Source organism: Peromyscus leucopus, chromosome 3, assembly GCF_004664715.2.
Source record: "Peromyscus leucopus breed LL Stock chromosome 3, UCI_PerLeu_2.1, whole genome shotgun sequence".
In the NCBI taxonomy this organism is placed as follows: Eukaryota; Metazoa; Chordata; class Mammalia; order Rodentia; family Cricetidae; genus Peromyscus; species Peromyscus leucopus.
The window spans coordinates 138,968,949-138,996,559 of NC_051065.1; the positions used below are offsets into that span (position 1 = coordinate 138,968,949).

The 27,611-nt window shown below is 43.7% G+C and overlaps 1 protein-coding gene across 1 annotated transcript; it reads left to right on the top strand.

Moving 5' to 3' along the window:
* Positions 1–27,611, top strand: Mansc1 (MANSC domain containing 1). Its single transcript, XM_028894481.2, has 4 exons — positions 1–648; positions 14,060–14,377; positions 19,586–19,726; positions 26,010–27,611. The coding sequence occupies exons 2-4, from the start codon at positions 14,155–14,157 to the stop codon at positions 26,906–26,908; spliced, it is 1,263 nt and encodes a 420-aa protein (XP_028750314.1). The 5' UTR covers positions 1–648; positions 14,060–14,154; the 3' UTR covers positions 26,909–27,611.

The window sequence follows — 27,611 nt, forward strand, 5'->3', positions numbered from 1 at the left end:
TGCACTTGGGAAATAGTGGCCAGAGGATCAGGAGTTCAAGGTCACCCTTGCCTACACGAAGAATTCCAAGTCAGCCAGGCCTTTAAGACATCATCTGGAAACAAAAAGCGGCGGCGACTGCCTCTTAGAGTGGTTGCGTCTGAAGCAAGAACAAGAAGATTGCGACCCTGGTGTGCGGGTTGGGTACACCTGGGTGTGTGGCTTCCCCCTCAGCACCTGTGCTTGCCCTTCAGGGCCTCTCAGCCGTCCGTCCGGCAGCACAGCTGCAGACCCTTGATGACCCTGAGGGTCCGGACTTCTCCCTCTAGTGGCTCGCAGTGTGCTGGGTGCCGTGGCGACAGGCCTGGAGCTGAGGACCTGGAGCCTGGGCTCTCGCACGTCCCGGCTGGGGCGGTCAGGCTGGATGTTGCTGGGAAGCAGCTCCGGGTTGCAGGGCAGGGACGCGCCCTTCCCCCGTGCAAACTTTCAGTCGCTGCGACGGAAGCAGGAACTTGATCACGACCAAATCTGCGGAGCCAGTGTGCGAGCTGCAGAGCATCCCTGCGATCCTCTCCAGACCCTTATGCGCTTCCCCGGTCCGTTGAAAAAGCCACCTAGCTGTCCTTGAGCCCAAGCGCCACGGGGACCACAAGGATCTCTTGTTTGCAGGTAAAGGCGTCTCTTTCCTCCCCTGGCTAGCCTCGGGTAGAGTCGACCCCTGCTGGGAGCAGTTCTGTTCTTTCCCTCGGCCGGCTCAGGCACCCACACCGAAGCGACCCCAGGGACCAGGCTAGGGCAAAAAGGGGCTGGTCTGCAAAGTGTGTCGCTGCAATATCCCAGAGCAGATGGCAGGCGGGTTGAAAGCACCTGCTATAAATGGCACAAGCTCCAAGTTGTCCGCAGAGGGAGGCCAAAGCACTCCGGGAGCAGCATGCGGTTTGTTCAAAGGGAAAAGTTCCCATGTTTTCTCATATGGCTTGTTTTTTCTTTTCCTTTTTTAACCTGCTGTGTGATACTCTGTACAGGGATGCGTGTGTGTGTGTGTGTGTGTGTGTGTGTGTGTGTGTGTGTGTGTGTGTGTGTGTGTGTGTGAGAGAGAGAGAGAGAGAGAGAGAGAGAGAGAGAACAGTTATTGACTTCTTGATAGCATGTTGTTAATAATTTCCAATAATTGAAATAGCTACGTACAAGTTAAGTTTGAGTGACTCTAATAGGCTGGAATTTCTCTCTTCCATCTGTGTCTGTCCCCCTTTTCAGCAAGATTAAGCTGAGCTTCTAGGCCTTAAACCCCAAATAATAGCTGATGGATAACTTAATGGGCTGCTGTGTAGCTCAGTGTAGAGGGTTCTGGGTCCTGGCCCCAGGATTGTGCTAATATGTAATCCTTAATTGGGGACCAAAAAACAAAAAAGTCAGAAACCTAAGTAACCAATTGTTGGGTAACTTTAATGAAACTATTTCTTTAATTTATTGCATTTTCACTGTGTAGCCCTGACTGGTCTGGAACTCATTATGTAGGCCAGGATGGCCTCAAACTCCAAAGATCTGCCTGCTCCTGCCTCCCAGTTGTAGCAAGAATTCCTGTTGGGCTATCTTTGGACCGCCAGCTGCAAATAATGACTTGGAGACGTATTATTAATTATGAAAGCTTGACCTTAGCTTAGGCTTTTCCCCAACTAACTCTTATAACTTAATTAACCCATATTTTTTAAATCTATGTTCTGCCATGTGGCTCGGTTACCTCTTCTTAGTACGCTCATCCGACTGGATCCAAGTCTGCTAGCAAAATCATGTGCCTAGATTTCTCCTCTCAGCTTCTCTCTCTCTCTCTCTCTGCCCAGAAGTCCCGCCTATCCTCTCCTTCCTAGCTATTGACCATTTAGCTCTTTATTAACCCAATCAGAAGGCATCTTTGGCAAAGACACATCTTTACAGTGTAAACAAATATTCTACAACACCCAGAGCTGTAGTGAAAAGTTAAATGCCACCATGCCAATACCTTTGTTGTCGTTAAAAAACAACAACAACGACATGTATTTGTGTGTGCACACATGAATGTGTTTATACCCTGGTGCATAGTGGAGGTCAGGAGACAACTTCAGGGAATTAATTCTCTCCTACTGTGAGAGTCCCGAGGATCAAGCCTGGGCCATCAGGCTTGGCAGCAGGTGCCTTTACCCACTGCACCATCTCTAGGGATGTTACTTTCTGCACCCCAAGAGCACAGCTCCTGCTCAGTCTCCTTGCACAGGTCATGTTTCTGTGCAAGTGCTCCAGGACAGACTATACCAAACTCTCCCTCTCCTCCCTTCCTTCTCCGCTCTCCAGGCTCCATGGGCAGAATTCAGGAAGTCTGTGAACTTTGGAAAAATTTATTACTTCCCTAGCCTCTCACTGAAAAGCGGCATTTCCGTCAAGAAGAATGTAGACAGAAGCCATAGTAGCGTTAGCAGTAACTGTGGTTTACCACCGCAAGAGAGCACAGACACTTCCCATAGGTGTTACTCCTTACAGACGTCTCAAACGATGATACGCAACACTACTTCACAATTGTGGGGCAGTTATTTGATACTGCACTTATTATTTTTATTAAATAAAGAAGCATGTACATCACACAGTTGCTTTATTTCTTATTTTAACTGGAGTTGGGACTAAAATAGGCTCTGTCTCATTAGTAGTTTCTCTCTCTCTCTCTCTCTCTCTCTCTCTCTCTCTGTGTGTGTGTGTGTGTGTGTGTGTGTGTGTGTGTGTGTGTGTGTGTGTGTTGAGTAAGGGTCTCACTGTATTCCAGGCTGGCCTAGATTTCACTAGGTAGCTCAGGCTATCCGAAAGCCTGGTTCCTCTGCCTCATCTTCCCAAGTGCTGGGATTTCAGGTGTGAACTACCATGCTGGACTACACTGGATTTCTTGTGAAGATTTGAGGAAATGATCTGTATAAAGTACATAGAATCTGGCATGTGAAAATGATATATTTCCCTTTTACTGTACACAGAAGCTGGATGTAATAACAAAGGAAATATTATACTTGTGTCCTATTATCATAGATTGGCTTTGTATGCTAACTTTTGTTAGTTAATCAACTAAAGTTCATTATTCATGTAGGGTTCACTTGAAGTATTTTATAGTTCTATTGGTCTTAGATATACAATGAGATATTTGTTATACTAGCTAGCATACAAAATAATATCACAGCTGTGAGAAGCCTCTGTACTCCATCTATCCATCCCTCTTCCCCTTTTAGTAAGCTCCAATATACTTTTAGGGTTTTAAATTTTTCTTTTTCACCAGGCATAGTGGTGCACACCTTTAATTCCAGCACTTTGAGGGCAAATCTCTGTGAATTTGAGGCCAGTCAGGTATACATTTTGAGTTCTAGAACAACCAGGGCTACGTAGAGAGACCCTGTCTCAAAAAAACAATGATAAAGAAAGAATAAGATTCTCCTTTTTCTTTTATTTTATGTCTATGGGTGTTTTGCCTGCATGTAGATCTGTGCCCACCTGTATGTACTCCCCAAGGAAGCCAGAAGAGGGCATCATAGCTCCTGGGACTTGAGTTACAAATAGTTAACTCATACCACGAGTATGCTGGTACTAGAACCTGGATCCTCTGGAAGAGAAGCCTGTGTACTTAACCTCAAAGCCATCTTTCTAGACTCAGTTCTGGTACTTTTGGTTTGGTTTTTCCAGACTATCAGGATATATTCTGAGTCAAACTCCGAGTCAAACCTGTTCAGACTGGCTTCTTTCACTTAGCAATATACAATTGAAGATTTTTTCCTATCTTTCTGTTGCTTGATAATTCATTCCCTTTCATTGCTGAATAACTTTTAAATACATGATTGTGTCTTATTTATCCATTTTCCTATGGAATAACATCTTGATTGTTTCTAACTCTGAGCAATTTTGAAGAGTGCTGCTATAAGCATTCCCATGAAGATTTTTTGTTTAGAATCAAACTTCAAAAATTTAATTTTAAGTGTGTGTGTGTGTGTGTGTGTGTGTGTGTGTGTGTGTGTGTACACTGGTTTGTGCAGGAGCCTGAAGTGCCCAAAGAGGCCAGAAGAGGACGTCAGATCCTCTTGAAGCCGGAGTTTGGCAGCTCCAGACAGTATCTGTTCTTAGCAGCTAAACTGTCCCTCTACCCCCGGACAATCTTTAATGCATTTGGATAAACACATGTAGGACAGTTGCTGAATTCTATGGTGAGATGAGTTTTGAAAGGCACCACCCCATTTCTTCCAGAATGGCTCTATCATTTTGCATTCTTTTGTTTTGTTTTGTTTTGGTTTTGGTTTTGGTTTTGTTGTTTGTTTGTTTGTTTGTTTTTGTTTGTTGAGACAGGGTTTCTCTGTGTAGCTTTGGAGCCTTTCCTGGAACTCACTCTGTAGGCCAGGCCGGCCTCGAACTCACAGAGATCTGCCTGCCTGTGCCTCCCGAGTGCTGGGATTAAAGGCGTGCACCACCACCGCCCCGTCTTTTTGCATTCTTACCAACAAGTAATGGGAGTTCCTGTTGGTCCACATCTTAGTGTTTGGTGCTGTCTGGTCTTGGATTTTTCCCATTCTAATAGGTGTGTAGTGGTGTTTCGGTGTTGATTGAAATTATAGTTCCTTGATGATACAATGTTGAGCATTTTCAGTATGCTTGTCATCAGATATATTTATGTATATATATATATATATGTATGTATATATATATATATATATATATATATATATATATATATAAAAATGACATCTGCTCAAATATTTTTCCCATTTTTGGGAATTTTTTTCTGGGATTTTTTTTCCCCCCACAAGGTTCCACTATGCAGTCCTGGCTGGCCTGAAACTCAATATATAGATTGGGCTGGCCTCACACTTACAGATATCTGCCTGCCTCTGCTGCCTGGGTGCTGAGATTAAGGGTATATACTACCATGCCGGCTCCCTTTTTTAGTTTTTCTCTTATTGTTGAGAGTTCTTCGTATGTTTCAGATGTTAGGCCTTTACCAGACAGGTATTTTACAAATATCTTCTCTGTGGCTGGGATAATATAAAACCCAGTGGGTAAAAGCACCTGCTGGGCAAATGTGAGGACCAGAGTTTGGATCTCCAATCCTCACAAATTCTGGGCAGGTGGGGCAGTCTTTGAAAGGCAGAGACAGGATCCTGGGGCAAGTTGGCTAGAGAGACTAGCTGTGTCAGCAGACTCTGAGTTTGATTAAAAACCCAATGGGGAAAAAGATGGGAGAGCCATTGAGGAAGATCCTGAACACCAGCTTGCACAAGCATGTGCACCCACAGAGACACACACACACACACACACACACACACACACACACACACACGGGAAGAACAGTGGCTTTCATAAAGCAGCAGTTTTTAATTTTAATTGAATATAACATCAGAGGCTAGAGACATGGCTCAATGCTTAAGAGTACTTGTTCTTCTCACAGAGGACCTGGGTTCAGTTCCAGCACCCTTATGGTGGTTCACAACCATCCATAACTCCAGTTTCAGGGGTAGCCAATGTTGTCTTCTGACATCTGTGGGCATCGTGCATGCACATGGTTCACATATATACACGCAGGTTAATACTCATACACATAAAATCAATGTAAAAAAACCCCAGCTTTTTAAAGGGATTATACTTTTGCTGTTGTATCTAAAAACACATCATTTAATCAAACAACATGAAAACTTTTCTCCTCTGTTATTGCCTGGAATCATATAGATTTGTGTTATATGTTTATGGCTGAGATCCATTTTGAGTTCATTGTTGTGTAAGGTAAAAGGTTTGTTTCTCCATTTATTTTTTTCATGTGTCTGTCCCACTGTTCCAACACTATTTTTTAATCTAGTTTATTTATATGTCTGTGTATAAATATGCACACATGTGTGCAAAGGCCAGAAAAGGGTGTTGGAGCCCCTGGAGCTGGATTTAGAGATATCTGTGAGCCCCCTGAGGAGGTACTGGGAACCAAGCTCCCGTCTTCTACAACAACAGCAAAGGCTCTTTAGCACCAAGCTGTCTCTCTAGCCCCCAACACTATATTTGACTTGCCTTTGCACCTTTGCCCAAGATCAGTTGTCTGTATTTGTCTCCTCGCAGTCTGTATCTCCTTCCATTAATCTATTTGTCTGTTCTTCTGCCAATACACTTTTTAAAAAATAACTGTAACTTTCTAGTAAGCTTTGAACGAGGAAGTGTTGGTCTGCTGACATTCTTCACTGTTGTGCTGACTGACTCTCACAGGTTTTTGCATTTCCACGTAATTGTTAAAAATCATTTTAGTGTTATCCACAGAGTGACTTGCTGGGGTTGAGTTTATAGATGATATTAGGAAGAACTAATATCTTAATAATAGTCTTCCTGCCACAAACATGGACTTTCTCTCCATTTGCTTAGATAGTCTTTATTTCTTTCATTAGAGATTTTTGTTTGTTTTGTTTTTTGAGACAGGGTTTCTCTCAGTGTAACCCTGGCTATCCCAGAACTCGCTCTGTAGACCAGGCTGGCCTCAGCCTCCTTAGTTCTGGGATTAAGGCGTGTTGTTGGGGATGTCTTTCTGTATGCTGTGAATGTGTGCTGCTCTGATTTGGTTGATAAATAAAACGGTGATTGGCCAGTAGCCAGGCAGGAAGTATAGTATAGGCAGGATAAGCAGAGAGGAGAATTCTGGGAACAGGAAGGTTGAGTCAGGGGTCGCCAGCCAGACACAGAGGAAGCAACATGTAAAGGCAGAAATGAGAAAAGGTACCAACCCACGTGGCTAAACATAAATAAGAATTATGGGTTAGTGCTGTGGGATGGTCTGTATGTCAAATTGCTCTAATTGGTCAATAAATAAAACACTGATGGCCAGTGGCAGGCAGGAGTAGGTGGACAAGGAGAGAGGAGAGTTCTGGGAAGCAGAAGGCTGAGCAGAGAGACATGCCAGTCTGCATGACAAGCAGCATGTGAAGACGGCAGTAAGCCAACAGCCATGTGGCAAGGTATAGATTCATAGAAATGGATTACTTTAAGATATAAGAACAGTTAGCAAGAAGCCTGCCACGGCCATACAGTTTGTAAGCAATAATAAGTCTCTGTGTTTACTTGGTTGGGTCTGAGCGGCTGTGAGACTGCGGAGAGAGATATTTGTCCTACTGTGGCCAGCAGGAAACTTAGCTACAGGTTAGTTTAAATGTAAGAGCTAGTCAGTGGTAGGCCTGAACTAATGGCCAAGCAGCTTTAATTAATATAAGCCTCTGTGTGTTTACTTGGGTCTGAGCGGCTGCAGGGCCATGGGAGCCAGACAGGACCAGGAAAACTTCAGCTACAGCGTGTGCCACCACCTCCTGGATAGATTTTTTCTTTGTTTTGTTTTTTGATGGTTGGGATTGGACCCAGGACCTTGCACATGCTAACCATGCACTATACCACCAATCTAGGCCTGCAGCTCTCATTAGAGTTTTACAGGTAAACAAACAAACACAAAAACAGACCAAAAATATATATCCTGTTTGGTTTTGTTTGTTTTGAGACAGGGTCTTATATATCTTAGACTGGTCATGTTGCCATGGATGACCTTGAACTTCTGACATGTCTCGACCTCCTGAGTGTTAGGATTGTAGGTATGTGCTGCCAAGCCCTGTGTATGTTGTGCTGGGAACCAAACACAGAGCCTAGGGGCTGTTATATGAACAGTACTGTTGTGGGATATTTGTACTCTGTGTGAAGGTGTATTGCCATAATTTGTGTAATAAAAAGCTGAACAGCCAATAGTGAGGCAGAAGGTATAGGCCAGACTTCCAGGCAGAAAGAAAGAAAGGAGAGGAAGAAGTGAGGAACACAGGAGACACCAGGAGACATGGAGAGGAAACAAGAAGTACAAGATGAAAGAGAGGTAATGCCATGTGATAGAATTATATATACGTGTAGATTAATATAAATGGGTTCATGTAAGTTAAAAGAACAAGTTAGGAACAAGCCTAAGCTATATAGGCCAAGCATTCACACAAGTATTAATTAATTAATAAGTGTCCATGTCATTATTTGGGAGCTGGCTGGTGGGACAGGAAAAGACTCATTACATTTGACACCCAACATGGGGCATGTAAATCCACACAGACCCTGAGAAAGCTGGGGAGAAAAAGTTCTGATAGGCTTGGTACTTGCAACATACACAGGCGTGGCTCTTTTAAGAGGTCCTGCTACTGAGCACTTGGGCAGTGTGCTACTTGGTGGTGGGAAACTAGGTCGAAGCACCTACTGGAGCTGGGCCGGATGGACTTGCTCCAGGCCAGGTCCACAGGCACGAGGGCTGGCTCTCACTGACCCTACGGGGGCAGAGCCAGCCACCAGGCCACGCACTTAGGGCTTAGCCAAGGCTTAACAATTTAAGATCTGGCTCATGCATCAGAGAACACTGCAAGTCCGTAGCTGCAGGCACTTAGTAAAGTCAGACAGAAAACCTCTGAACAGACACAGTATGCTTAAAGATGTGCTTAGAAACTGAAGAAAGAAAAGAAAATAGATATAGACAGTCATAGAAAAAAAACAATTTAAAAATAATAAAGTCTTTAAAGAAAGAGTAAAGAATATAAAAAGAATAAGCCGTGTAATGGGAAATACACAGGGCATCTGAATCCTTATGGCACTTTGCTGACTTTGAATTTTTAAATGCTAATGTACAAAAAAAAAGCTGCTGAGAGACATTGGATTATGGAAACTATTAAATTAAACCAACCTATATATTTTAAGGATGTCTTAACTTCAAAATGGAAGTCAGGTTATGCCTTTGGTTCCACAGGAAACAACAAGTTATGGTTTTTCTTCAAAATTAATAAAGATCAGATTTGATCAGGAGAGATCTCCTCAGGACCTTGGCTGCAGACATGAGAGAAAAAGTCAAAACAAAAAACAAAACAAAACAAAACAAAACAAAACTACAGGATAGATATTATATGCTGATCCCTCTACTATGGGAACAGCTCTGAGACTGGATGAGACATAATAAATCTTGTTGGCTACAGAGTCCTCATGACTTATTATTACATGCCATCCTTTTATATGGCATGGATAGAGGTTTGGTTATAAACTCCAAACAGACTTATAAAGTTAACAAATGCCTTTTATCAGCTCAAACATAGAATAAAAAATCATCTTTAGCTGATATGTACACACCACACATTTCATACTTGTGTTAATGCAGATATATACATTACCTTTAAAAGTTTATGTATTTTCAGAAAAAAAAGGACCAGACACCAATAAAGACAAGTAGTCCAGTGATCCAGCCTTTCAGAATGCCTCAGTTAGTTTCCTCAAAATTCTGCGTCTAGAACAGCTTCCAAGCTGCTAACTGAGATGATTAAGCCTAACAGACTACTCTAGCCAGACTTGAGATAAGCTCTATTCTTTCCCATAACACAGAGACTGGACAACAAGTGATACAATTAGCTCTCCCAAGACTTGACCATTACCTCAATTTTCTCAGGGAGGCCTAAAGATGTTATTGCCCCCAGACAACAGGAAGCAGTCCAGAAAACATGATGCCCACATCCCCAAGAGGTGTGGTGAGTGGTTTTTGGTCATTCAGTGGGTTATGGATGTTTGTCATCATTTAGCAGGGTTGGTTATGAGTTGTATTTGGTCATGGTCAGGAAAAAAGAGCTGAATAAAAGAGATTAGATTTGAGGATCTCTTTCTGAAGGGGAAAAGGGAGATATAGTATAGAAATGATGAAATAAAAAGGTATGATTGTTGAGTCTACTTTTGAACAACCACTACTTGCAAATATTTTACATTGCTATGGATTTTTGTATACTGATACAAATTTATGGGTTTTTTTGTTATACTGTATTATATGTTTCTGCTCTTGTTTAAGGTATTGTGCTGATGCAGCTCATTTAAAAATGTAATATAAAGTTTTAGTCCTTGAAAGCTATTTAGAATTATACAACAATAAAGACAGATTGTTAGTCATCTGTAACAATCAAACTTGTAGTCATGTTAGGTACATTTTCAAGGTCATACAGAGATATGTTTTAGATAGATAGATGGTCTTCAAACACTTCAGAGACCTACAGAATATGGCATTTAAATTGTTTTAATAACATAAGGCTTTTCATGACATTGAGACACATCTGCTCCTGGCAGGACCAAACTACTTCAGAAAGATGATGAGTATCGAAGAACCTCCATATGGAGTTTGCTTTCAATATGGCAAAGCTAGCTATTTGGGCAAGAACCTGTCCTTGCCTTGGTTGCTGATGGTACACTGTCCAAACTGAACAAGCAGGACACAAAGAAAGCAACTGCGAAAGTTTGCCAAGACAAGGTAGGACAGTCCTTCATAATTCCTGCTTCACGGAAAAGTCTGTCAGATATTCTAGGCCTATAGACTGAAGATGGCTGTTTCATTGTTGCAGAGGATCCTTGTGTGACTGTCCAGGCAGCCAACTGTTTCTGTTATTTCTATAGTTTTGGAAGTTGTTTATGCTACACTTCCTGTTTACTCAGGTAATATTATATCCTTCTCAGGTCTTTGGTAGGGTTGAAGACTAGATAGTTATAATTATAGTTTTCCTTGTTACCAAATTCAGAAAAGAAACTCACAAAAGAAGTATAAAGTATATAAGGTTGAGAGCATAAAAGCTTAAATTGTTTATCTAAAAAAATGTTTTGAGGTCTAAAAAATAGTTTTAAGATAATAATACAAGTTAGGATAGAAAGTGGTTTAGGTATAAAACTCTAAATTCATTAAGATAAGATAGATAATAGAGTATTTTCTTTGAATTTACTAAATACAGATAGACTGAACATTGTAAAAGTAATTCTTACCTGATAATTGTTCTTATTGTATATAGTTTTACTATGTTAGAGTTAAAACTTTTCCTTTTTATTTAGACAAAAAGGGGGAAATGTTGTGGGGCATATGTATACTGTGTGAAGGTGTATTGCTGTGATTGGTTAATAAAAAGCTGAATGGCCAATAGGTAGGCAGGAGGTATAGTTGGGACTTCTGGGCAGACAGAAAGGAGGAGGAGGAGAAATTGAGGCATGCAGGAGATATGGAAAGAAAACAGGAGATGAAAGATGGAAGAGAGATAACACCATGTGTTAGACTGTAGGTTAATATAAATGGGTTAATTTAAATTGTAAGAGCTAGTTAGGAACAAGCCTAAGCTATAGGCTGAACATTCAAAACTAATAAGTCTCCATGTTATTATTTGGGACCTGGCTGACAGGACAGGAAAAGACTCCTTACACAGTACCAACTGAGTTATAACCAAAAGAATTTGCTATTATAACTGGCTTCTAATGGGCTTTAAGATATGCTGTGCATATCTTATATGCTTATATGCTTCGTGCTATACCCTCAGCTCCATCTTAAGCACTTTAGAGCATTTCTCTCAGGATAGAGCCTGTGCTGCCTTAGATTACCAACGGAGATCATGACCAAAGAAAGGTTAAAAAAGCAGGACTTCGGAGCCGGGGGTGCTGAGTCAGCGGGTAACGCACTTGCTGCTCAAACATGAGGATCTGAGTTTGAATCCTCAGCACCCACATAAAAAGCTGGGCATGCCGGGTGGGGATTTAGCTCAGTGGTAGAGCGCTTGCCTAGCAAGCACAAGGCCCTGGGTTCTGTCCTCATCTCTGGGGGAAAAAAAAAATGGTGAGAGGGGGCTGGAGAGATGGCTCAGCAGTTAAGAACCCTGGCAGTTCTTCCAAAGTTCCTGAGTTCAATTCCCAGCAACCACATGGTGGCTTACAACCATCTATAATGGGATCTGAAACTCTCTTTATTGTGCATGCAGACAGAGTACTCATACCTAAAACAAAATACATGAATAAATAAAAAAAAGCCAGGCATACCAGGCATTCGTGTAACCCCTGTACTGGGCATGCGGAGGTTGGGGTGCAGAGTGTCCTAGCAAGCCAGCCCAGCTCCAGCTCCAGTAGAAACCCTGTCCCAGGGGAATAAGCTGGAGAGCGCTGGTTCAGAACACTCCACATCCTCTTCTGACCTCCGCACACACGTGTAGGGTCATGCACACTGTATCGGTTATTTTTTGTTATTGTTGCTGGGGTAGAATACCATGATCAAAAGCAGCTTAGAGAAGAAAATGGTTATTTTGGCTTATAATTCCAGAAGGAGAGTCTATAACGGCCAGAAGGGCATAGCATGGCTGCAGGATCAAGAAGCTGGCTGATAACATCTTTATCTACACACAGGAAAGCAGAGAGAAAATGGGGGAGGGGAGAAAGAGGAGCAGGAAGTGGGGCAAAGCTATAAATTATCAAAGCCCCCCTCCAGTGATGCACTTCCTCCAGCATGGCTGTGTGTCCTAATGGTTCCATAACCTTCCCAAACAGCACCATCAACTGGGGACCAAGTGTTCAAACACACGAGCCTACAGGGGACATTTGTCATTCAAATAACCACATCCACCCACCCATACACATGTGCGTCTCACACACACATGCACGTGCACACACGCATATGCATATGTGCACACACACATGCATATGTACACACACACGCATACCCACAGCCAAGTGTGGTGGCATGCAGTTTTAATCCCAGCACTTAGCCGTCAGAGTCAGGCAGATCTCTCTGAGTTCCAGGCCAGCTTGCTCTGCACAGTGAGACCTTGTCTCAAGATAAGGAAAGAACAGAAGAAAAGCAGCAGCACAATTGTGCATTAAGCCAACAAAATATGTATCTGGAAAAGTGAGGATGGGTAGGTGAGGTGTGACTTGCCAATTTAACATTTTTCCTTAAAAAACCAGCTTACCCATGAGGTTGGTATTTGACACAGTCTGATTTTTCTAGAGTTGTGTATTTTTCTTGTTTGGTTACAGGCATGTGCCACTCCTGTAACTAACTTTTGTATGTTGGAGATAAAAAATAAATTACCCCTAAACTTTCCCTTATTGGAGCCAGAATGTTCTCCTTTCTAACTAACCAGTTCCTAGAATTCAAGCATGAGACTTCCTGCCTCTCATTTGTTAAAGAGAAGCAACTTTTTGCCGGGCTGGTATAAGGACTCAAGAGGGGAACATGTGTAGCTAGAGTTTTCCTGCCTGGCCCACAGTCAGGACAAATCTCTGTCACCACCAGTCCACAGCACTCAGACCAACAAGTAAACACAGAGACTTATATTGCTTACAAACTGTATGGCCGTGGCAGGCTTCTTGTTAACTGTTCTTATAGCTTAAATTAATCCATTTCCATAAATCTATACCTTGCCACGTGGCTGGTGGCTTACCGGTGTCTTTACATGCTGCTGGTCATGGCAGCAGCTGGCAGTGTCTCTCCGCCTCAGCCTTCTGCTTCCCAGAATTCTCCTCTCTCCTTGTCCCACCTACTTCCTGCCTGGCCACTGGCCAATCAGTGTTTTATTTATTGACCAATCAGAGCAATTTGAAATACAGACCATCCCACAGCAAACATGTGTGAGTTGCTTAGCACAGTCCGTGCCTGCCTCCAGCACACGGCTTTACAGGCTCATTGCTGCTACTGAGAAAGGCGGTGTGCTGAGCTGGCAGCCTCCTGTCAGCTCTGGCGGTTTATGGCCTTTCTCCTCCTGTGGGTAAGGACCAGAGATGAAGGACTCTCACCCCAGAGACAGAACGACCATTTTTACTTCTTCACGGGTACTTTCAGCTTTTATTACTATTATTATTTGCTTAATAATATTACTACTATTATTTTATTCTTTTTGGTTTTTTGAATATTATTGTTTTTTTAAGATAAGTTTGTGTGTGTGTGTGTGTGTGTGTGTGTGTGTCTGTCTGTCTGTCTGTCTGTCTGTCTTGTCTTTGTGCCAGTGCCTATGCAGAGGTCAGAAGAGGGTGTTAGATCCTTGGAGTTGGAGTTATAAGGCAGTTTGTGAACCACTGAACATGGATGCTAAAATCCAAACCTCTGTCCTCATGATAGGACTTGGCAAGTGCTCTGACCACTGAACCGTCTCACACTGTAACCCAAGCTGGCCTATAACTCACACTACATAGCCCGGTGGGTCTTGAATTCATGTTGATCCTCCTACTTCAGCCTCCCAAGGGTCACTGATGTGTTTCTATTTTGTTGTTGTTGTTCTAGAGAAAAAGCAATCCGTACAATCCTCCTGAAGTAAACTGAGACCAGAAGAGCATCCTTGACCTCTGAAGAGAGACCAAGATTAGCAGGAGTTCAGAATGCTCCTCAGGGAGGAACAGAGCTTGGCTTATGCTTTGGTGGTAATTTGCTTGCTGACACCAAGGCTGTCTGCTGGTCAGAAGTGTCTCACCGAGAGTCTAGAGGATGCTGTCATCGACATCCAGTCTTCTCTTTCAAAAGGGATCCGAGGCAATGAGCCGGTACACACGGTAACTCAGGAAGACTGCATCGGAGCCTGCTGCTCCACACACGACATAGCAGGTCAGTAGCACGGCCTGCCTGTTTGGACAGGGCCTGTGTAGCTTTCGTTTCCTGTGAGCCACAGAGGTGAATCACAGAGATCGCTGCTCTGTCTGAACTCAAGAGAGCTGCCTCTGTTGGTGCTGGATTAAGGCGTGTGCCACGGCTATTACCAGTGATTCTCATTGGAGCAGACAGACAAGCGACACAGTGACTGGGAATCGTCCCTGAGTACACTCACTCTCCCTTCCTAGAGTTGTGTTAAGTTGCTGATAAGTGTGTCCATATATCCCTTAGATGGGTTCAGGGATGAAACTCAGGTCACCAGGCTTACACGGTAACCCCTTCACCAGATGACCCATCTTGCTGGTCCGGAAGGGAATCATTTAATCTGATACATTTATGTGACACAGAAGAACACGTAGGCTCAAGGATTTAAATCAACGCCTTCAAACATCCCAGGCCTCAAATTGGCAAACTGAGAAGAGAAGTGTGCATTTAGAGCTAGCAGTGATTCAGCTTTGCTCATGACCCTATCTGAATTCTCTGTGCAAAACAGTGTTAACTTTGTTGAGTATGCCATGCTTTGCTAAGTGCTAGTTAGTACAGTGGATTGGAAAACCTCACAGTCAAGGAGCATGAAACAGCAATGGGCAAGACACTAAACCAGGTGTCTGTTCTTGAACCTCTCTTTCTGTGAGGCCATGGCATGAGGAATGTATACGTAGCCTTTGTCTCAGGTCCCTATTTTTTGGCGGTACTGTAATTGAGGACAAAACCCACGGCCTCATGGACATGTATGCTAGGTAAGTGCTCTCCCACTTAGGCTCTTTTCCACAGTCCTCTTTTTACTTAAAGAAAGGTTTATTTTTTATTTTATGAGTATGAGTGTGCTGTGGATGATTGATTGATAAATAAAATGCAGATTGGCCAGTAGCCAGGCAGGAAGTATAGGCGGGACAAAGAGAGAGGAGAAGTCTGGGAAGTGGAAGGCTGAGACAGAGAGACACTGCCAGCTGCCGCGATGAGGAACAGGATGTAAAGTACCAGTAAGCCATGAGCCACGTGGCAAGGTATAGATGAATAGGAATTGGCTGAGTTTAAGTGTAAGAGCTAGACAGTGGTAGGCCTGAGCTAATGGCTGAGCAGTTTAATTAATATGAGCTTCTGAGTGATTATTTTATAAGTGCGTGTGGGGTCCGTGGGGCAGGACTGGAGAAAACTCCAGCTACATGAGTGTTTGCCTGAATGTGTGTGTGTGTGTATGTGCACCATGTGTGTGCAGTGCCAGTAGAAGCCAGAAGAGGGTGTCAGACCCTCTGACACTGTTCCAGGTAAGCTGCCATTTGGGTGCTGGGAACCCTGCGTCCTCTGTAAAAGCAGCAAGTGCTCTGAGCCGTCTGTCTCTCCAGTCCCCTCTTTTTACTTTGTAATTGAAGCATGGGCTCACTAAATTGTCAGTCTGCCTTTGAACCCATCTGTAGTCCAGCTAGACTTGCACTTGTCAGTCTCCTGACTTGGCCTCTGAGTAGCTGAGATTATATACAGGCTGTCCTGTGTTTTCAGTACAGAGCTCCTAAACCCTTTGGATGTACGGAGTGACAGGAACAAGTCTCATTGTAAGTGCCTTTCAACTATAACTCACTTGTGCTAGTTGAGGCTACTTTAACAGGCCTACAGACTGGTCTAGATGCTGCTGGTCATCAGAAAGAGCAAACTCTGGTCAGAAGCTTGGAACATTCATCCCTGTGCCCTGGTCTCCAGGGAAGGGTGCACTGAACCAAAGGGTCAGTGACTTGAAGTGATTATGCCTATACAATGGAGCTGTCATATGGGTCCCTAAAGGATGAATTTTGGAGAGCTTCCAGGCAGGTGGGTGAATATGTTTGTGTGGGAGGAGGAGAACATCCCCCAATTCCATGAGGACTGAAGCTTCTACAAGCATAACCCTTCTAGACTCTTCCTTATGTACCCCTTCATCCAAATGTTCATTTGTAGCCTTTATATTTTATATGGGGAAGGCCCTGGGTTTGATAGCCAGCACACATGCAAAGAACAATTTATGGCCTTCATCTTACAATGTAATTGTAAATATAACTATTCTTTGAGTTCTATGAATCATACTAGCAGATTATCAAATGGGAGGGACAGGGTTGTGGCAACCTCTGAATTTGTAGTCAAGTCACAGAGTTAGGTAACCTGAGAGCTGACACTTGCCACTGGCTTCTGGGAGGAAGCAGGCTTGCAGCAAAGAACCCTTAAGCCTACGGAGTCTGGTGCTAACCCCAGCTGGTTAGATTCAGAAATTGGTTGACTTGTAAGATACCCAGTTATTGGCAAGGGTTTGGAGAGATGGTGTGGAAAGAGAGCCTATACTAGATATCCATAGGAAGTAACCCTTTGATGACCTCCAATTGAGCAGTATGCTTTCTGGTGCTGTCGTTTCTAAAAAGTAGAGTGATTTGACTTAAATTTCTACCTTTTTTAAATACATAAATATTGAGGTAGAAGCTTTACTAGCTCAGAGGTTAAAGCAATGATCTTACAAATGTTGAGATAAACATTTATCTGAAGTAGAGGTGGAGGCAAGCATTTCATATCTGAAATCCCAGCCCTCAGAATCATGAGTTCCATACCACCCTGGATGTGCCTAGACGGATGCCTCTGGCCCCAAGGGCTCACCTGGTCTTTCTTCCCTCTGTCTGTTTACATCAGTTATTTTGTCATAGTAGTGGACTCTTGGATAAAGTGCTAGGTCCAGAAAAAAACCAAATCACAGGCAAAATTTTGTGTCCTTTGTGTTGATGTTCATTTTCCTAGTCTACGGCCATCATCAAATTATCAAAGGACTTTAAAGCTCTAGTTTTTATTTTAACGCCTGAATAAATGAGAGGAAAGAACACCACAGGAAGCCTCACACAATCAAACAACCTAGGCTCATAGGGGCTTGCAGAGACTGAACCAACAACCAGGGAGCCTGCATGGGACTGACCTAGACCCTCTGTATATATGTGACAGTTGTGTAGCTTGGTCTTCTTATGGGACTCCTAACAGTGGGAACAGGAGCTGTCTTCGACTCTTATTGGCTTTTGGGACCCTCTTTCTCATACTGGGTCACCTTGCCCAGCCTTAATACGTGGGGAGGTGCTTAGTGTTACTGCAGATTGATATGCCATGGTTTGGTTTTGGTTTTTTGAGATAAGGTTTCTCTGTGTAGCAGAGTCCTGGAACTTGCTTTGTAGACCAGGCTGGCCTCGAACTCACAGAGATCCGCCTGCCTCTGCCTCCCAAGTGCTGGGATTAAAGGTGTGCGCCACCATGCTCAGCTCAATATGCCATGTTTTATTGATACTCATAGGAAACGTGTTCTTTCCTGGATGGAGATGGTAGAGGAAGAGATTGGGGAAGGGATGGGAGAGAGAGAGGGGAGGATGAGGGGGCTGCGGCTGGGATGTAAAATAAATAGATAAGTATAAATGAATGAATGAATGAATGAATAAATAAATAAATAAATAAATAAATGAAAAAGAAAAAAAATCTGTGAACTAAGCTCCATTAGGTGGCAAAGATGTATGAGTACTTTCACTGTAAAATAAGGTATGAAACCATTAGTTCTTAGAATTGAGGACAAATGCCTGGTTTTCTGTGTTGCAGGAAACACCCACACATCCAGCATTAAGTCCTCACAGATAATATTTATATTTCACATAAATATTTTTTTTTTTTTTTTTTTTTTTTTGGTTTTTCGAGACAGGGTTTCTCTGTGTAGCTTTGCGCCTTTCCTGGAACTCACTTGGTAGCACAGGCTGGCCTGGAACTCACAGAGATCCGCCTGGCTCTGCCTCCCGAGTGCTGGGATTAAAGGCGCACAAATACTTTTTGTGAATGTTTTGTTGGTTTCTTTTTGAGACAGTGTTTCACTGTATAGACTAGACTGCCCTTGAACTTGGAATGATCCCCTTGCCTTTGCCTCCTGAATACTGAGATTATAGGATGTACAGCTATGCGCAGCTTTTGATTGGGGCAGGGTATTATGTAGCTCAGGCTAGCCTCAAACTTGTTTTGTAGCTGTGGATGACCTTGAACTCTTGACCCTCCTGCCTTGGCCTCCTATGTGCTAAGATTACAGACCTGTGCTGCCGCCAGCTAGCATTCTCCCTTCCACACTTTCATTCTTCCCTCCAGGTCTAAGGGACAATCCACCCACAGTCAAGGCTGGTCTTCCCCTCTAAGTTAATCCTTTCTGGAAATAGGCTTGGGACACACCCAGGAGCGTGCTTCACTAACTCCTAGGTGCATCTCAAACCTATCAAGGTGACGGTGACATTAACTGTCACCAATGCCACTGTGAGTCACTTTGCTGGAAAAGAAAAGGCGGGGCTGCCTCGGGTTGAGGGAGGGAGGGGGGGAAGAAGCAGTAGGAGTCCTGGCAAGGGCTAACTCTTCTTTCCTGTCTACAGACTTTGGTATTTTGAGATAAGATCCTTTATAGACTGGCCTCAAACTCACTCTGTACTGCATGAGGCCTTGAACTCTTGCTTCTCCAGCCTCTATCTCCTGAGTGCTGACATTATAGGTCTATACTACCACACCTAGTTAAACCATGGGATTTGGGGGGAGGGCAGGGTGTTTTTCAGATTTATTTTTATTTTATGAGTATGTGTGTTTTTCTTACATATGTTTATCTTGTGTGTGCTGGGATACAAATTATCACTCTAGTCTCTAAAAGCTATTTTAACAAATGGAAGATTTAGCTCTAGAGAACTAAACATGCTGCTAAAAAATTGGTTTGGGGAGATAAAGAGATGGCTCAGTGGTTCAGAGTACTGGCTGCTCTTCCAAAGAGTCCAGGTTTGAATCCCAGCATCCATATGGTGCTCATAACCATTTGTAACTCCAATTCTGGAAGATCTGATGCCCTCTTCTGGCTTCTGCAAGCACTGTATGCACATGGTACACATATGTGAAGGTGAGACACACATACACATAAAATGGATAATAATAAAATTTTAAATTAAAAAAATGGTTTTTCCAAGATTACCTTAACTTGGGTTTATAAACCAAATCAATGTCCTTTGAAGTTGCTTTATATCACTAAACTAAGAAAAAGGAAATGGTCTGAGGGTCAGCAAAGTGAACAGAGTACCTTGGAGTAAGTAAAGCCCCTCCAGCTCTCCCTCCTCTCGAAAGTTCTATTTTGAAATCATGTTTGCAAATCTTTCATTGCAGGGGACAAACCATGTAATCTGATGATCTTCGACACCCGGAAGCCAGCCAGCCAGCCCAACTGCTACCTGTTTTTCTGTCCCAGTGAGGAAGCCTGTCCACTGAAGCCAGCAAAGGGACTTATGAGCTACAGGCTCATCAGAGGTAATGGAGGCATTGTCCTCTTTCTTTTGTGACTGAGCTATTTAAAGCTCCGGTTTCTGTGGAAGATTCCCTGTAAGAGTCTAAGTACCAAAAGAGTTCATAAATATTTCATGATTTGAAATTCATTAAACAAAAATATATTTTCCTACAATAGCATCTGGCAGTATTTTTTTAATTTTGTTTTACCTTCATATTATTAAAAGTACACAGGTTTGTTATGAAACCTTTTCTTTTTTAAAAAAAGACAAAGTCTCCTATGTAGCCCAGGCTAGCCTAAGAGAGAACTGTTGGTTGTTAATACTCTATTTTTCCATTTATTAGATAAATAACAAATGTTATGTGGCATTTCCTGTGCATCGGCACACTTGTTATACTCCAGGGATGATGCACTGATCATGACACCACGGTTCTTAGTTCTGAAACTGACTTTTGGGGACAGAGATAAAAACCATAATGCATGCCCAAGAAGAACGTTCAGAGTTGAGATTACCCGACAGAATCATCACCAAGGGACCCCCCTAAATGAGGTGATCACTGAGGAGGTAACCCCTAGATTGAGATCTGAAAAGCCAGGAGCCAAATATGAGAAGATGGGGAAGATCTTCCAGGACGATGATGATCCTCAGGCAGAATGGATTTGGAATGTTTGAAGGCCAGTCATTCATTCTGATAGAGGCAAAGTAAGCTGTATAGAGTATGGAGAGGGAAGAGGTGGGGAGACCAGACCACACATGCATTTGTCATCCAGAGGAGGTAGGTCTTATTCTAGGTGTGTAGGGAAAGCTGTGGGAAGTCTTTAAGTAGGCATGTTCCATGGTGTCTTTTTAAAAAATTACTATGTGTGTGTGTGTGTGTGTGTGTGTGTGTGTGTGTGTGTGTGAGAGAGAGAGAGAGAGAGAGAGAGAGAGAGAGAGAGAGAGAGAGAGAATGTGCTTGTACACGCATAGCATGCATGGAGGTCAGCAAGAGGCCTGTGGACTTAGTCTTCCCTGTCCACCTTTGTGTGTGCATTCTGGGTGTCTTACTCAGGTCTCAGATTGCCAGGCTTATGTAGTAAGTGCCTCCACCCTCTGAGCCATCTTGTCTGCCCAAATGATTTGTTTTGCTTTTGTTTTTTTTAACGATTTATTCATTTTTATTTTATATGCATTGGTATTTTACCTGCATGTATGTCTGTGTGAGAGTGTCAGATCCCCTGGAAGCAGAGTTACAGGCAGTTGGGAAATGGAAAGACTGGTTGATGGGAAGTAAGATGTGGGCAAAGATGGTCCAGGGAGACGGTAAAGGAGACGGAGAGAGGTGGAAGGTGAGATGTGGGCAGAAGATGGTCCAGGGAGACGGTAAAGGAGACGGAGAGAGGTGAGGTTGGTAGGACTTGCTGGTGGCCAGGGAAATGAACACAGGAAGGCTGAATACTAGTTTTTGAATTGAACATCGAGATGGGTGAGCTGGGGGAGTTTGGGGAGAGAAGTTTTAGAGTCAGGAGGTAGAGTAGAATGAAGGGTTCTCTCCTGCTTGCTAAGTTGGCGTGTTTGTGGAATGAACTACTTGGGGCACCTGGGTGTTGACTGCTCCATTCCCCGAGTTGGGGGTTGCCTGAATTTTGTTCCAGACCCAGGGAAACCCAACGTGCCAAACACTTCCTTAAACAGTTGCAAAAAGCACAGATTGTTTTAATGATCTGCTTATGGTGACGTAAGTTACAATTGAAGATTAAGTCTTCTCATTTTCAAATTACTTCTGTAGAGTTGTGATTGCTTTTAGAATGTGTAAAAGAAGAAATACAAGATAAAGATGCTGGCCAGTGGAGGCGAGAGGGGAGGGAAGTGGGCTCCCTCCGTAGCATCCTTTTAAGGATGAGAACCCAGGAGGAGGAACTGGAATCAAGCTGTCTGGTGGTAGCCACCAGGGGGCATAATGAACACAGAGCAGGTGGAAGGTCGTTTCCTGGCAGTGACACCAGAGCCTGGACACATGCAGAGGACTGTTTATTCCTACAGGATGTATACAAGTTACGTTCTTAATTCTATTTATAAATACACCCGTGTTCATGGGCTGAGTTATTCCATTGATCATAAATTATTCTGTTTGAACTGAACTGAAACATAAATATCTGTTTGGTGGTTTGTTTCTGAAGGAACTTTTATTTCCTGTGACCAACTGACTAATATTTACAGACTGACACTTTGAAAGCTCACAGTGGATTCTGCTCAGTCTATGAAAATACTGCAGCTTAACATCAATGTGTCTTTAATAGTTTTGTAATATATCTTTTCTACCGAGGACTGTAAGAATGGGTGGGTTTCAGAAACCCAATAAATTGGAAATCTGTTTGCTTAGCTGGTTTCCAAGAAATAGTCCCTCATTTTTTTTTTACTCAGTGAAATCCCTTGAAAAATAAAACTCTTAGAAGAGGTGAAGGCCCAGGGCTGTTTCCCAGCTCCCGTGGCTTATGTCCACAAAGAGAAGCCCCGCCCAGGGCAAACAGCAGTGGGCGAGGTAAGAGGAGCAGGTGTGGAGGATTCTGTGTGGTTCTAGGCTCTTTGCCAACCCATGCGTCTTATCAAATGGGACTAGTGCTGCCTTTTCATTATAGCTGAGCGCACATGCTTGAGAAAGCAAACAGCTGTCTTGGTCATTCTTGTCAATGGACATATCTAACGTCTAATATCACACAGACTGCAGGTCGGTTAACTATATGGTCTTGGGTTTGTTTGTTTTTTTTTTCTCTCTCTCCCTTGCTCTCTTTTTACTTTAGACTATTATTTAAAGTTTTTAATATAACATTTATTTATTTGTTTAGTGTGTGTGTGTGTGTGTGTGTGTGTGTGTGTGTGTGTGTGTGTGTGTAGCTGTGCTCACCACATTGGTAGTGTGGAGCTCAGAGGACAGCTTGTGAGAGTCAATTCTCTCCTGCACGTAGGTCCAGGGGATCTGACTGAACTCAGGCTTTTCAGGTTTGGCAGCCCAGCTGAGCCATCTAACTGACTTTTTTTTTTTTTTTTTTAATCTTTAAAATGGAACATGCTGAGGTGTGTTTTGTTTGCTTGTTTTGTGTGTGTGATCGTGAGGATCCACCTTGGGGGCTCATGCATACTCTAAACTACACTCCCAAACCCTGGGTCATCATTTTTATTAAATACCTAACGCTACAGATAGTGGTTCTATGAATGTGATGACATCACCTGTAGTAATGTATTAAAAAAATAATAAACAAGGATGAAATTTAAAGAGGGAGCGATCTGCCTGTGCTGTTGGAGGAAAAGTAAGCTCAAGCACCTGGATTCTCAAGCACCATAGTGAAGTATTTTGAGACAGAGTCTCATGTAAACCAGGCTCGCTTGCCATGAGCTCACTATGCAGCTGAGGGTGACTGCAAACTCCTGACTCTTCTACCTCCTGTGTGCTGGGATTATGGGCATCGCCACCACACCCAGCTTCTACTTCTGTCTTAGAGGAGAGTACAGTAGCCCATAGCACGTGTCGAGCAGCTTTTCTGTCTAGTGTCAGACAGTACTTAGGTTTTGGAGGCCTGTGTTTGAGGTCCTCTGGCCATGTGCGACCAGTTGTATCTGTTCACCACTGACCTTACAGTGTAAAAGCTGCCGCAGGGAATCTATAAATAAATGAACATTCTGGACACCAGTAAAACTTGGCTGAAGAGCACTAAAATTCAAATAGTGTATGGTTTTTCACATGTCAAAAATTCTTTTGGTTATTTTCAGCCATTCGAAAATGTAAACTTCATTCACAGTTATTTTCAGCCATTTGAAAATGTAAACTTCATTCACAGCTTGCAAACCACAGAAAGGTGGGTGGCGGACGGGAAACCCTGTCTACAGGAATCAAGTGGGCTTGGAAGGCTCATGTAGTCTAGTGGGGTGATACATGCCTGTAATTCCAACAGGGTGGAGGCAGGAAGATCAGGAGCTCAAGATGAGCCTTGACTGTGTATCAGATTCAAGAAGAGCCTGAGCTATGCGAGACAGTCTCCAAAAAAAAAAAAAAAAAAAAAAAAAAAAAAAAAAAAAATGAAGTAGGGCCAGCAAGATGGCTCGGTGGATAAAGGCGTTTGATGCCAGGCATGATGACTTGAGTTTGGTCCCCGGGATCCACATGATAGGAGAGAACCAGCTTCTACAAGTTTTTCTCTGAGCTCCACACACATATGCTGGGGCATGTGTACCACCCTCCCCCACCCCAATAAATAAATGCTTAAAATATAATTTTAAAAAAAACTAAAATAAATAATAAAGAACCATGGGAAAGTGTGAGGATTAGTGAGCACTCTCAAGATATCACACCTCTGCAGTTGCTTCTGGATCTGCTAGGAGAGATGACAGGTCTATTTTGGAGACCAACATGGAGGGGCCCTGAAGAAGAAAGGGAGAGAGGATGCTGCTGCCTGTGCTTCCTGAAGTTCTTTCTGTCTCGTTTTCTGTCCTGGTTCTCTTTAGTGTCTGAGTCAGAGCCTCACATACCCCCTGGTGGCCTTGACCTCTCTATGTAGCAGCAGAGAATGGCCTTTGACATCTGATCCTCCTGCCTTCACCACCTGGGTGCTGGGATTATAGGTGTGTTCCACTGTGCCTAGTTTATGGCATGCTTGGGGTTGAGCCCAGGGCTTCGCACATGCTGGGCAAGTGCCTTACCAACCCAGCTACGTTCCCGGCCCCAACCTGCAGCTCTGATACTATCAAAACAGCCAAGAAGCAGAGTTAACACTGAGCAGTTGAAATTACCCCTCACTGCACTTGATTGCCTTGACAAGCTTTTCCAGTTTGGACTGTGATAAGTAGCTGTGTGGCTCAGAGCAAAACCCTGAGTGTTCTCTGGCAGTCAAATCCCCACCTTAGGAGTGGGTCTGAATAGCCCTGCTCTGCCTATCCAGTGCAGGCATTATGTTTCAAACATCATACTCATAACCTAAGGCATTCGCTCTACAATTCCAAGCTTTGAGAGTACGAATCAAGTCTCTTGAATGACCTCCCTCTTCTGATAACACTGGAGAGCCATGCACCCCTGAGTTGACTCGGAAAATGTTATCTGCCTTGCGCTAGTCCTTTGGCTCAGTGTTCTTTAAGGAGTCCAGACCCTCCAAGCCTGCTCCTCCCCTTTCTGTCAAACTCTCAGCACTGTGAAAGGCCAGCTTCTGCTTCCCATGACTCCTCATTTCCCCAAGGTTTCTATTACTCTTTCTCACCTGTCCCATGCCCAGGCTGGAGCATCTGTCCCGTGATTACCTGTCTCATCTGGCAGTTGACAAGTCTGCAGGAATGCTTGTCTCACATCAGCATTTCCCCTGCCAGTCCCCTCCTGCTCAGGCCACCCCGGCCCCACCGTGCCCTGCCTCTGCCCTCAGCAGACTATCCTCCTAAACCTCTTGCCTTCTGCACCATGCTTCTCTCAGCCTCCTTGCTGCTCCCACTTACGCCTCAGTCAGCTTGATGCGCCCCACCCCCACTTTCTCTTCTGTGCCAAGCTAGAAATAAACCACACCGCGAGGTGGAGAGACACTGTTGTGCTATTTTGCAATTTGTGTTTTTCTGTTTTATACATGCTTTGATGAAATATCAAGTATCTAAGGCTGGGGATGTAGCTCAGTAGTACAGTGCATGCTTAATGCGTACAAGATGGTCCTGTGTTCATTTCCAGCATGCATGTACAAATGTATACACACACACACACACACACACACACACACACACACACACACACACATACACACACAGATAGGACAGAGAGACAGAGAAACAAGTTGTCAGTTCGTCTTAATTTGCTTTCTATTGCTGTGATAAAACACTGACCAAAAGCAATTTGGGGAGGAAAGGGTTTATTTGGCTTATACATCCTGATCACAGTTCATCATCGAGGGAAACCAAAGCAGGAGCCTGGAGGCGAGAGCTGATGCACAGATCATGGAGGGGTGCTGCTTCCTGACTTGCTCTCCACTGCTGGCTCAGCCTGCTTTCTTATACAATCTAGGACTGCCAGCCCAGGGATGGTGCCACCCACAGTGGGCCAGGCCTGCCCACATCAGTCATTAACCAAGAAAGTGCCTTGACAGACTAGCCTACAGCCGATCTGATGGAGGAGGCATTTTCTCAATTGAGGTCCCCTCTTCCCACATGACTCTGGTTTCTGTACGTTGACAAAACACCACCAAACAACCGACCAGCACAGGCATCAAGTATCAGCAGTGGGGGACATGGTGACATTTGTATTTTACATGTATCTTAGCGTGGACGTTTTAACTCTCCTTTTGTTTCCTTCATACTTCCAGATTTTCCATTGACCAGAGCCACTTCACCACTCCAAAAGTTAACTCCAGAAGACTCCCCATTACTTGGCCCTACCTCTTCAGCACTCTCTCCCCGGGCCCCTCCTCCCGTGGGTTACCCAAAGCCCACCAGCCTGCTTTGGAGAGACGTATCTTCTCAGAGGTCCCCTGCCTCAGTTCACTCACAGAAGAAACTCATCAAGATTGATGAGGCGAGCCCACAGCTCCCTGTTTATAAAGAAAAAGGCCATTCCCAGAGTTTGCAGCTAACCTCAGAACTAAAAATGGCTCCTCTGCTCGCTGAAGACGCGACTACCCCATCGGCCACCGTCTCCGCTGCTTCTCTCCACGATGTCTCTGCCACTCTGAAGGCTGCACTTCTGTTGGCCCCTGCCTCAGTGGTACCTGTGACTTTACAGCAGAGGGTGGCCACCACAGCTCCACCTGTAACCACCGAGACCTGGAAGCCCCCCGCAGCCCCTGTGTCTACAAGTGTTACCCGCCAGGCAGCTCCGACTACTGTCTTTCAGGCACATACGGACTCGAAAGGCATCTTAGAAACAGTGCCCTTTCGAGGAGGCTCCAAGCTAACCTCAGACATGGAGCATGGGAAGAGCTCTGTGGTCCTTTCTTTGACAACCTCAGAGTCTTCTGATAAAAGCAAGACTGTTTCCTGGGAGAAGGGGAGGGTCAGTGTAGGTGGTTCATCACTGAGTAGAGTTCCCAAAAGCCAGCATGGCCTTTCATTTGAGAAGTGGCTTCTCATTGGGACCCTGCTCTTTGGAGTTCTGTTCCTGGTAATAGGCCTCGTCCTCTTGGGTAGGATGCTGGCAGAATCCCTCCGTAGGAAACGCTACTCAAGACTTGACTACTTGATCAATGGGATCTATGTTGACATTTAAAGACACAGTGGGCATCTCTTAGTTCAAGTAATAACTCATTGCCAAATGCACCTGTCTTCCTTCAGCCCAGCCCATCTTAGTAGGAACTATAGCTTGAAGGATGCCTACACTACTTTTCTTCTTTTTCTTTTCATTTTTGGGACAGGCTCAGGTAGCTCAGGCTGGTCTTGAACCCCTGTTTTTCCTGCCTTTTTCCCCAACCCCCAGTTCAGGGGTTACAGGTTTTCACTACCATGTCTGAATTTTTAATTAAAAATTGTTTTTGAATTCTTTTGCAGCACTAGAGGTCAAATTCAGGGCCTTCTGCATGCTAGGCAAGCGCTCTACTCCTGAGCCACATCCCCAGCCCAACCACTTTCTTTTTGTGTGCTTGGCTTTTGGGGTTTTGTTTTTAAGAGGAGAAAGGATAAAAGAAACTAAGTTATTTGAGTGACCTGTATGTAAAATAGTAGCTGAAAATAATTCCTAGCTAAAATATTAAGTATACTTGAGTATAAACTAGAAACCTGCATCTAAACATAAGTTTAGGCCATCTGAGTTACAGTTTGTTACTATTTCTCATTCCAGATAATGACAACTGTTTGATACTAGTTTTAATGGATTCTCTTTCCTTTTTTATATGAATTCCAATAAAACTCATTCCAGATGTATTTTCCCCCAATTAAATATTTGAATAAATCTCTTGTTACTCAGTATTGTTCTA

Excerpts from the sequence above, each read along its gene's own strand:
- Mansc1 (XM_028894481.2), top strand. The coding sequence starts at position 14,155 with ATGCTCCTCAGGGAGGAACAGAGCTTGGCTTATGCTTTGGTGGTAATT. Across the intron at positions 14,378-19,585 it reads CTCCACACACGACATAGCAG|GGGACAAACCATGTAATCTG; the intron begins GTCAGTAGCACG and ends CTTTCATTGCAG. Across the intron at positions 19,727-26,009 it reads GAGCTACAGGCTCATCAGAG|ATTTTCCATTGACCAGAGCC; the intron begins GTAATGGAGGCA and ends TCATACTTCCAG.